General features: G+C 36.2%; 2 protein-coding genes across 5 annotated transcripts in view; one reads left to right on the top strand and one right to left on the bottom strand.

The window, feature by feature from the left end:
• St3gal6 (ST3 beta-galactoside alpha-2,3-sialyltransferase 6) overlaps nt 1–973 on the top strand; it is a 56,383-nt gene extending 55,410 nt beyond the window's left edge. For all 4 annotated transcript variants that reach the window (XM_020178878.2, XM_020178875.2, XM_074072962.1 and 1 more), the window contains one exon: nt 299–973. In XM_020178878.2, the coding sequence (XP_020034467.1) occupies nt 299–385 (87 nt within the window). In that variant the 3' untranslated portion in view covers nt 386–973. The remainder of the gene's footprint in view (nt 1–298) is intronic.
• A 1,428-nt stretch (nt 974–2,401) lies between these two features.
• Nucleotides 2,402–12,303, bottom strand: part of Dcbld2 (discoidin, CUB and LCCL domain containing 2) — a 78,499-nt gene continuing 68,597 nt past the window's right edge. Inside the window, 5 exon segments of the mRNA XM_020178873.2 lie at nt 2,402–5,642; nt 5,644–6,082; nt 6,753–6,890; nt 7,671–7,720; nt 11,157–11,250. Coding sequence (XP_020034462.2) covers nt 5,615–5,642; nt 5,644–6,082; nt 6,753–6,890; nt 7,671–7,720; nt 11,157–11,250 — 749 coding nt within the window. The 3' untranslated portion in view covers nt 2,402–5,614.

The raw sequence follows: 12,303 nt of genomic DNA on the forward strand, positions 1-12,303 counted from the left end.
TTCCAGGTGCAGTTAAAAAAAACAAATCTTTTGACTTACAAATTAATTTTTTTTATAGATTTATACAATTTAGTGTATCAGATGATCTGAGGAAATCTCTTAAGTGCCAGCATAAGTAGAAAAAGTGGGCTTTAGGGGCTCTCCCACAAGCAAGGAGAAAACAATTAGAAAGTACAGTCCATGCGACTTGTGACTAACATTTGAGCTTTATATATAGAACTTTTAACATCTGGAATTCCCCATTGCTTTAATATTTTAAGATTGGAACAGATGGTAATCTTGCTTTATTTTTCTTTAGAATGCGTATCATAATGTGACTGCAGAGCAGCTCTTTTTGAAGAACCTTATAGAAAAAAACTTTGTAATCGACTTGACTCAAGATTGACTATGCAGACTGAGAAGATTATGCTAAACAGTATTAGTTTTATTTTTGTACTGCAATGTTTAGTTTATTTTTAAATATGTTGAACTTGTCAAATAATTATGTATATTAAGTCTTTTGCTGTCTGGTGATTTGTAATCACCAGTTTAATCTCTGTGAATGTATTTATGAAAACCAAGAAATGTTTAGTTATCAGGGAAACAAGTAAAATTTTGATTGTATTGTGTTTTTAAAATAAGCTAGTTTTTTGAGGTATTTTGAACATCTTTTTATAATACTTCATCTTAAGACTTTTGAAAGGAGGTGATTCCCAATAAGGTGATCTAGTTTACCATAACAGTTTTGTCCATAAAATGTCACTTTGAAAGGTATATTTAGCTTCTGTTATACTTGACAGGTGGGAAACTGGTGTGTGTTGTCTTGATGTAGCAAACTGGAACCACTTGGTTGTGGAAATCTAAGTATATACTGGTTTAATTAAGTTTTTTCCTTTTGCAATTAAGTAAACCATGATTGTGATAAGTAATAATTTGGTAGAAAGAAGATGGCAGGTTTTGAAATTCTGGATGAGTAAAAAAAGTTATTCACTTACTAATGGCTTTGCATTACTTCAAAAAATAAAAGTTTACTTTATACAAAGAAGCTAAGCAAGGCAAGCTTAAGGAGAAAATTCTTAGACATCCTGATAATGATGACTGCTGCTGTTCTTGAGATAGGGTCTTGTTTTGTAGTCCAGGATGGCCTCAGATTTGTGAACTTCTTGCCTCAGTCTCCCAAGAACTGGGTTTATATACCACTATGCCTGGTTAAACATTTTTGCCTGGTTTAAATTTTGAGAGTTTTGTATTTGAAATAAATTAGGAAATACAAGCAAAACAGCAACAAAAGTAAAATCTTAGGAAGAGTCAAGCTGTTTTAGACTTAAATATTTTTTATGAATCTCTGTGAATGTATTTATGAAAACCAAGAAATGTTTAGTTATTTTCATGATTAAATTTAATCTTCAAATGAAAATTTTCTTGGCTATCTCAGGTACACCAGAGAAGAATCTGGTGAGATACAAACAAGCTAGTACTGTGAGTTGTTCTCACTTTCCACTTCTACATTTACAACCAGAGGCTATTTGGAGGTGGAAGAATGAGAGGTGAGAGAAAGGAACAGTAGAAGTTAAGAGAAGGATGGAATTAAAAGGTTTCAGAAGAGGTATGAGTTTAGTAAAGAATTACTACTTTTTTTAGCTAGGTCATCGTGCACATGCCTATCATCCCATCTACATGGAAGGCAGACAGGAAGATTGATACTTCAGTGCCATCCTGAGCAAAGATAATGTGAGACCCTATCTCAAAAAGAAAATTCAGGGCTGGTATGGCTCAGATGGTAGGGCACTTGCTTAACATGTGCAATGCCCCAGGTTCAATTCCCAGTAACACTGGGGGGAAAATAATTATTATCTTTTGAATAATAAATATCACTGGGAAACATGGGCGTTACCAACAATCAATCTGTCTCCCTAAATGGATTATCTATAAAGGCTGAAATTTCAGCTCAGGGTGTGAATGGGAATAAATGAAACACTTAAAAGCAGTTTGCAAAGGGGAGAAAACCAGTAGCTATTTAACATAGATCAGGAATTACTTGAATGGACTCAGCTCTGCTAATATTAGCATATGTTTATACAGTGCTCCAATTTCACTTGATTCTTCTAATCACTCTAACGTGGAAAAGCTGGGGACTAGAATGGAATCCACATGTGTTCAGTGGAATATTCCCCTCATTATACAGTCATAGGCTGCCACTTGGCTGCTAAAGTTCAGTTTGATATAAGGTAAAACAGCTTTGAAAAGGATGGAGCTGGCCACAATGTGGTGTGTGTGTGTCAAAGAATAAAAAAATAATAGTGGCATTTTCAAATGTTGCCATTAATACTACAATATATAACTGAAGTTAAAATTAAGATGAATGGCAATTTGATATGACAACTTACAAACCTCAATGTGGTTTTATTAATGCCAAATAATCTGAGCAAGACACATATATACAATTTATTAAAAACACACGAATACATTAAAATTTCACTATTTATACAGTCTAAATTCTAGCAACATATACAAATACTGAGTGACTACAGTACATGCCGAGGTAAGAAAAATACATTCTGGGAGATATAACTGACACCCATGCCATTTTTCACTTCCAATATGTATTTCAATACATGTTTTATTTCCTCCTTTCCCAGTGCCAAAAGAAAAAAAGAAAAGAAAGAATTAGGCACAAGTTGGATTAAATGAATGGGTGCCACAGTCAACCTAACAGGTATTTTAATAACTAGCCAACTCTTTATATTTTGCAGTTTAGGGACTTCAAGTTCAGAACCAAAAAGCAGAACTAACACGTAACTAATTTTTTAGGCAGAGCTTCATCACTTCTCTTAAGAGGGACTAAAAAACTTTCAGTGTCCCACACTATCTAGTTGTCTCATCAATCACGGTGTTTCTACAGGTTTTTTGCTCTCTAGGTGAGAATTTGGAGCCAAGGCAAAGAAGCTCAAGACTTATCACTGCCCAGTTTCGTGGCCACATTTGACTTAGATGAACTCACATTCTTCTCTCCCCTTGCTGAGTGAGGGGAGAAGGGAAGAGGCAAGAGTAATACATAAAGTCAAAATATTAATTCTTGTATAAATTCTCAACATGAACTATTTTCATCAGCAAATAAACCCATTGTTCAACACAAAGTGCAAATAGTGTAATGTGAACTTAAATAACTGAACTAGACCTGGCACATACAACAGGATCTATTTAGTTTTATATGATTTAATAAAATAAAACCAGAATTCACAATATCTTCTCTTTAACTCTGCTGGTTCCAAGGATCAAGTAACAGCCAAGTAAGTGTACTTTTATGAAACCTCTAATGGCCACACGTGGCAATCACTGATTCTTTTCTATAAATGCATTATTAGGAAAAAGGTTTAATCCAATCAACGACAGTGACTTAAGTGTTAGATATTTCAAGCAAAGAATAGAAATTCAAGGGAAATTTTGTCAACGATGGTTACTTTCACATTTTTAGTTGTTACTTGATTGTCTTCAAATCTGTATACATATCAGACACATAAATTTACTAAAAAACCAAAATAAAAAAAATCTCAAGTATGAAAGCTAATAGGAAAGTACAAAACCAGAATTTGAATTAGGCTCAGCTCTTCATCTGGAAAGTAAAAAATATAAAAATAGTAAAAACTAGATATTTTATTAAAATCATTGGTAGTTCAAAGACAGCACAGTGGTAATATGGATCATATCAATATCCATCATTTCAGAAAACATTTGCCTCATTTAAAAAAAAAAGTTCCAGAGAAAAGCAATCAGGTACACACAATTATACAAAATTAGCAAGCTTCTTTGGGAAAATGAAAAAGTTATCGAAAATGTCTCTCTTAAAGCCTCAAACAGGTATATGACTTGAAGAAAAGTATATTCTCTGTAAACTAAGGATGAATAAAAACAATAAAGCAATTTGGTTTACTCTGTTCCCACCTGAAAGGGGATAAATGCATTAATACATGTGCTTTACACATTCATACATGGTTTAATACAAGTTTAACTTCTGTGCTTTTTGTTTCAAATACTTTGAAACAAAATATGCATCAATTTTTCACTGAGTGAAATTGTGCCTCAAAGTTTGGGAAATCAAAAGCAAATGAAAATAAAAACAACAAAATCATACAAGGAAAAGGCAGGGAAGCTGCAGAAATAATTCTCTTTTTGAAGCAATCTTTTAGAATACTGATTACTTGAAGCAAGCAAAATGAAAATACTGTTCATTGCTATGCAAATTAAGTAAATTTGGCACCATCATAAGCTGCTGGCACAAGCCAAGAGAAATGAGTAGAGCCCAATGGGAAAGTACAATTTAACATTATGCCTAGAAACTAGGGTTTATGGATGAAGGAAATACCAAGATTTATTTGTTTATCAAATAAACATTTTCCTGCCAGTCTAAACATTTAAAGATGTTTTTTGCACTATAGCCTAATACAGTGCAGCTAATTTCTAATTTACCCTATCTGAAACCAGTTCTGGTCAGGTCACAAACAAGTGGTAACAGGGAAGTTGCTGGGACGCATCAAAAAACAATTTCATACTCTGGGATGCTATTACATCTGTTCCCCAGGTCTGATGTAAAGGACTATTCATGCCTCTCACCAGAGACAAAAGGCATAATCGCACTTTAATCAAGATACATGTTGGGTTTCTATTTCTTATGATAGTTTACTGAAGAAAACAGAAATTGAAAATGATTTTATTTGACTTTGACAGTCAAGAAAAATTTGTTTGTTTGTGTATATGTGTATAAAACCAATGAGGTCAAGTTATGGTTTCTTTTTTTTTGAAGATAATTGTGAAGCAGGGGATCTCCTAAACTGTAAATTGTTTCACTTCTGTTTTTACATAGAGAAGTGTACTTAAGGACATCAGAAGATCTGATTTAATGAGACTAAAAAAGTGAGCACTGCCTACTGAAAAAACTCCAACATTTTATAAACACAGAATACAGTTAGCCGTAAAGGGCCCAGAAGGAATGAGTAAGGATAAGACAATCAAGTGCTAAAATTCTTAAAGAGTGTTAGCCAGTGAAAAGTCACTCGCCCAACTCATGATAAGTCAGTTTCCCACCTATGGATCTTCCTAAGGGAAGACAGTTGTGTGTATGGTTGCAGTTGAACAATGCTTATATCAATAATTATTTTCAAAAAAAATCTTGAAAGCAATATAGGAATAAAAAGCATGATAGTACCTACCTTTCACAAAGGGAAAATTTCAAGCCATTAGATATTTCAAGAACAGTACCATGCATTATTGCCGATCAGGCTTATAGAATCATCTTGAGTTCATTAATGTACCTGCAGCATTGGTAATAAATACTCTCAGTGATTTTGAGTTTCTTTGAAGTGCATTATAGTGAGCTTCTTCTGTATTAAAATAGTGTTTTACAGTAGTAACAAACAGGATGTTTGAAATTTAACAGACAAACAGTAACTGTGCCACAGTAACACCTTTAAAGCAAGATGGCAAGATAAGTAGTTTCCTCTACCTTGGTCACCACATTTTCCCAACCACTTTTAGTGACAGATATGTAATACATTCTATATATTACTAACACTAATAATTAAAAAAAAAAAGGCCATGTGCTTTAAATCGACACTTTGTAAAAAAAGCAGCATCACCTTCAAAGGATTCCTTTAAAAACATCAGACCCCACCCCTTCCTGCTCCTGATACTTCCTGTGTACTCTGTGGCACCTGGTATACCAATTCATCTGGGGCAGCTGGACCTGACTTCCCACCTTTTGGGGTGTCATACTGGGCCTGGCCTGAAGAGCAGCTGTCAGTTCTGGAGAGAAGTGTATTATAAGTTCCCACTAGAGGGGGAGGTTGGTTCCCGGTAGCTTTGAAAGTGGACGTGGAGGGCAGACCAGCTGGGGCTGTGGGGTGCCCTGACATGTCCATGACAATGGGCGTTGCATACTCAGGCCCAGTGATGGGGAGAGGTTCAGCATAGGCATGGTACACGTCTTGCACAGGAGAGCTGTAAGGATCTAGATCTGCACAGCCTGCTTCTTTTCCTTCTTCTGGTTTAAAGGTAGATCTCTGATGAAGTGTACCAACAATTCCTCCTACAAGTGGCTGTGCATACTCTGCAGATATCACAAACACAGCAGAAATACGTAATTCAAGGTGGGCAGCTGCAGGTTACAGCAAAAGCAAACAGTTCTTTAGCACTGTTGTTGCTATCAACACAGACCTATGCATTTCCCACCTGTAAGAACCAACTTCAAAAACTGAAGATGTTACCTAGTATTTCACAGTAATAAACTAATATGCCAGAGAGCCTCATTCATGTAATTTTGCGTAAAAGGGTATATGTCCTTTAGATTTATAGACAGAAATATTTCATTACTGGAGTATTAGACTTGGAAATTTATGATATGTTTTTTCCTTTCCAAATATTAGGAAATGTTTAAAATCAATGTGTACTAGGATAATAGGACACTTGTAAGGCTCTGTTTTTCTGTTTCTCTTTCGTGCTCTCTTAAGCAACCCTGTTGTGTCTGTCCCCCCAAAACAAAACAAATGAAAACCCAGGTTTAAAGATACAATGCCCAGTCTTATGTCCCAATTTTGTGAACAGAATCTAAGACACAGAAATGAATCTCTGAAGGTCATCTTGTTTCTTAAAAGAAAAACATTCCTTCAGAAAATAGTTCATCTTTCACATATGAAAAAAGAAGATATAAATCCTAAGCCCTTCACAGCAAATATAGGCAGTTTCTCCCTCTCTCTGGGGTGAAGCCTGCTCATAGTTACCTGCAGAGTTAGTTTGAAGCACTGTGGTGACTTCTCTTGGACTCAAGTGATTAACTTCACTACTGCTGTAGCGAACTGGGGTTTCTTCATGTTCCACTGATTTGGCAGGGAGAAACTGCTTCATTCCTTTCCACCAACCTTCATTGTCATTGTAAGCCAAAAAGACCATTTGTGTAATAAATCTCTATATAAACTAGCCTTCATATTCAAGTTGGTTTTCTGCTTTGATAGACTACTCAATGAAAAGCAGAAATCTATCAAATGCATATGCAGAAGCAAAATACTCCTATTATATGCAGCCAGAGGTGGTTTGTAAATAAATTTTTCTCAAAAAATACTTTCCAAGGTTCCCCTTGAGATGTCAGCAGTACTGTGATCCACCTCACCCTTGCACATTTCTAATCTGCTCACAGCAGTGAACTCTTGTTCCAGAAGTGAGACTAGGACTGGGAGACTGGCAAGGGACCTCTGGTGTCACTTGCAATTCAGAAGATGACAACTCATCACCACAGAGATAGAAGACCTCACTGATTCCTAAACTGCTGCACTCCACTTGGTAAATAACTGTGGCCAAGTGACACACAAACTGTGTACAACGACCATAGTCCCTTGTTTCCGTCTCAGCAGTCACATGGTCACACTTTCTAGAAAGCTGATCTCAAGAGAAACTGACACATAGGAAAAACCACATAACTTTTCCAGAAGAAAAAAACAATGGCATGTGTTTTGAGAAATTTGCACATTCCATTTCATTACTTATTAGCTAAAAGAGATTTTGCAGAAGGTAAAAAATGGTTAGAAGAGAAGAGGAATGCCACTTTTCTAGCAATGGGGAGTACCCATGGGCCTGAGAACTATTTCCCTCTTTTACTATTGCCACTGTAGAGGAAAAAGAGATGCAAAGGACACATGAGTTACCTGCTCGATCCCAATAAGGTAAGTCATAGGTGCCTTCAGTTTTTTTCTTTCTGGAAAAATACAGGTGTGGGGGGGCAGTTAGCAAACACAGTGAATTCTCTGGTAAGAAACTTCTGAAACTGTAGCATAAACGCCAAAGTTAATAATTAGTCAAGAGTACACATTTCTAATTGCTGATCTGCCTTAGGGAGCCCTCTTCTTCATTTGACTTTCAATGCTGACACTTATAAATTCTGGTCTCTCATTAAAGTTACCGTGTCCACCTATTAATCCCTCAAAAAGTGATAAAGGAAAATAAAAAAGGCAAAGTCCATAGATTAAAAGTCCAAATCAAGTCAAAGATTCAGCCCTGACAGGCAGGCTATTATGATCAAATTATGTTAGGTCTGTTCTGGTTTCAAATGTAAATTATACAAATCTATTGGTTCAAAAAATTCTCAGAATAAAAACCATCTTCTTTTGGTTTTCTATTCTGCATTGTTCTTTTTTTCTTTGCCCCAGAGAAATTCAAAAGTGTCTCATACTGTTGACTGCACACATGCCATCCCCCCTTCTCTCCGCCCCACCTCACCATCCCAGCATAAGTTAGTGCTATCACTAATGGTGACAAAAGTGACGCTCCAGGCCTGGAAAGCAACAAAGCCTATGAAGAGGGTTATGAAGAGGGAAAAGCAATAAGTGCAACAAAGAAGTTCTACCCTGCCCAACCCTCAGAATTCTGATTTGTCCTCCCCAGGATAAATTTCTCCCTTATTAAGATTACTGTTTACCAAGAGTCTTTTATAAAGCAAAAAGCTGGCAAATGAAAGGACATCTTCTGGTTCAAGTGCATAAGTCTAATTTAACTAAAACTAGTGTTTTGCACTAATGAGCAGAAAGTATTCTAGTCAAGGAAAGAAGGTAAAAATAGCTATATGATTTGCTCAAGATCACAAATGTGGCTTTCATTAACAGCCCAAACCACTCATTTTTCCTACTAGAAAACATTTGTCTCCAGTTTAAGCCTAGTTTTCATTATTAATTTTAAAGGGGCCTCATTTTAAAAATCTAGCTGTATTTATATTTCATTTTTTCCAAATAAAGTAAAATGTAAATTTGTAGATGGTAGATCTTAAAGCTGTTAATCAAAACGACTGGAAAAGATGTAATATAATATTACAAATTAAAACTTCTATCATAAGATCAAATTTTAAAAAAATCAGTAATGTTTTGGAAGATACCCTATATGGCTAGGACAAAAATTTAATGGCATGACCCAGCCAAAGATTGTACTATAAAGGATTTTATATAACAAGTGTGAAGTAACAAGGGTTCAGGTTATTTATTCATAAGGTCTTAAAATAGTGGTTAGTATGGATTAACTAGTCAGTAAGTTACAGCTGTTTTCATTATTCTCCTTGTCCCTATTTTCCTTAACTCCTTGTCATGAAGTTAGTCATCAGTGATTTCAAGGACATTCATAGTAGTAGCTCTAGCTCTGCAGTTCAGCCCTCTTGTCCTGAATACCAGACATGTGCAACACTCTCTTTTGGGAGTCTGAATGTCCAAGAATCCTTTAAATCCTTTAAATACCATCCCAAACTAGTGTCAGGACCCGACCACTGCCTCTCAATAACTCTACACCCCACACTTTCCCTCATGTTCTTGTACTCTCATCACAGTGGATTATGTTTTCATTAATTGCGGTAACAGCAGTGGGTCATAGCACAAACTGTGAAGCTTGATCTAAAATACCATTCTGCTACAAAGTAACTGGGTGACCTTGAGGAAGGTGTTTATGCTGGAGGTCATCATTACTATTATTGTTTAGTTCAGTGAATGTATCATACCCTCACCTCTGAACTTTCATAAAGCTCTTTCCCCTGCTCTTTCCTGCTCCTCCCCTGCTGCACCTGTACTTACTCACTGGCTCAGCTTTCCCAATACCAAGTCTAGAGTGCGTGTGCTTCCCACCGTCTCCCTGCAGCATGCACTCTGGAGGTGGTAATATGGTTGAGTTTTCTGCATTGTATTGTTTTGGTCTGTAAGCTTTGGGTTCACCATGGGACTCCATAGCATATGGCTCAGTGCTTGGCACAGGGTAGCAGCCAACTATTCAAATACTTGTTGAATGGCTAAAGAAATGAAATCATCCTCTTTCTCCACCAAACTTGTCCCTCTTGCTCTGTTAACTCATGATATCACTACTGGTCTAACTGCACAAGTCACAAACATTAGATCAGCCCAGTTCCCTCCTTCTGCCTCCTTAGCAGACAACTAACATACATCCTCTTGATGGTGCTCTTCTTCAACATCTCTTCTTCCTTCTATAGAATCACTGTGCTACATTTCTGCCTGACTCAATTAGTGTCCTAACTCATCTGGCTGCCTCTTCTGTCTCTCTCCTCTTGAATCCATCCAATGTACCCTTTGTGACTCCTGTTACTACCTTGGTTCATAATATCACCTGTCTGCTTAACACTCAATGATTCCCCCATCTATAGAATAAAATCTGAATTTTTCCCAGAAAGCCCTTCCTGATCTAGGCCTAGAGTGCATTTCTGTGGTTACCACTTAGGACTCTCCCATACCAGCCCCACAGGAGATTAAACACTATTTTGCCTGCATCTTTGCCTTCACTCAGGCAATTTTCTCATTATGGGCTATTCTCTACTGTGATGGCCTGAGTATTTGTGTCTCTCCAATATTCAGATGTTGAAATCCTAACTCAACAAGGTAATGGAATTATGAAGTGGGGCCTTTGGGAGGTGACAGTTAAAGGGATTAGTGCCCTTGTAAAAGAGGCCTTGAGGGAGCTTATTCTCTCATTGCCCTTCATGAGGACACAGCAAAAAGGCACTGTCTCTGAGCCAGAAAGCAGGCCCTCACTAGTCATTAAATCTGCCAGTACCTCAATCTTCCATTTCTCAAGACTCCAGAAGAGTGAGAAGTAAATTTTTGTGGTATACAAACCATCTGGTTTATGGTGTTTTCTTCTAATAGCCCAAGCAGACTGAGTTTCCACCTAGGAAACTCTAACTCCTTTAAGGCAAGACATGTAGATTCCCCCTTTCTATCCTAAAACCAAGATAAATTTCTTGGTTTTTCCCCAGCACTTCCTAAATAACTCATCAAACCACATAACATAGTTCCTTGTTTTGTATCATTCAACCCTACCAAATACTTTGGAGAAAGAAATCAATCTCATTCTTCCAAAAAAATATTACTAAGTTCCTATTATATGTCAGACATTGCTTGTATCAGTGTACAGATCCCAATGTATAACTAGAACTTAAAACAATAAAGATACTTTATAACTAAGTGTGGAATTGAATTTGCTAGTTTTTAACAAGAATAAAGGAAATGTAATTTTTATTCTAATGACTTATGCTAACTCTCACTGTCAAAGAGGTGATTTATTCTGTATACAGTTCATCTTCTACACTTAGATTTATTTCACATTGGTATTTCCCCAGGACCAGTCAAGTGAACTAGCTCTGTACTAACCTGTTTCTCCAATGCCAAGCACAAACTAATATAAGGATGAGAGTAGTGAGGACCATGACTAGCACAGGGACAAGAACTGCAGCCAATGCTACATCTAAAATTATAAAAGCAAAAACAAAACACGTTAATGCCAAAAACAGAAATCACGAGGGAAAAGATTGAAAGATTTAACCACATCACTGTTCAACACTTTCCTATCTCAAAAAATACTTTACACAATGTTTATGAAACAAGACTGGGCGTGAGATGTCTACTGCAGACACTTTCACAGATAAATGGACATTTGCTACACTATCCATTCTATTCCAAATCTGAAATTTGCATATATTTTAAATCACCAAGATAAAACTGAAAGTAAATGGTAAACTGGGTGAAAACATTTTCTGCAAATATTGGTAAGGGTTAATATAAAGTCAAAAGTAAATAATATAATAGGAAAATCAGTGATTAACTAGGAACACATTAAAAAATAAAGCACTAAACACTTTAGCTTTACTAGTAATCAAAGAAATATAAGTTAAAATAAGACACTATTTTTACTTATCAAACTGGCAAATATTTAAAAGAACAACTAATTGTTGGAATGCCAGGAAACAGGTGTTTTTTTATGGGAATAAAAATGGGTAATACCCTCTGATTGGCATTTTGGAGCAATGTGTATAAAAATCTATTACAGTAGACAATTCTACATCTAGAATTTAGTCATGGGCAGAAATTAAGACATTCCAAGACATATCTTTAAAGATGTTTACTTCTATTTCTTTGTTCATAACAGTAAAAACTGGAAGTAATCTGAAAAAGTAAATCATAGTATCTTCCTTACAGTAAACTGTAACATAGCAATTGAAAATGATATTACAACACAATAGTAAAATATGTTTACATATCAGCCGGAAACAATGTAGTGTCAAGAACAGAAAGCTATTAACAAGTCAGAATGATACATGCTGGAGTTGGCAGGGACTAAGAGATCATTTAATCCTTATCCCACACATAGGGAGTCCTGTGGTCAGATACAGAAAGTGGTCTGCCCTAGGTTATGTGGAACATTAGTTTCTTACTTTGGCCCTCAATCAACTCTTAGCCATGAGGATAAAAATGGCAGCAAGTGCTGATATTCACTGGGACTAAGAGACAGACACTATCA

This window comes from Castor canadensis, chromosome 5, assembly GCF_047511655.1.
Source record: "Castor canadensis chromosome 5, mCasCan1.hap1v2, whole genome shotgun sequence".
Taxonomy (NCBI): domain Eukaryota; kingdom Metazoa; phylum Chordata; class Mammalia; order Rodentia; family Castoridae; genus Castor; species Castor canadensis.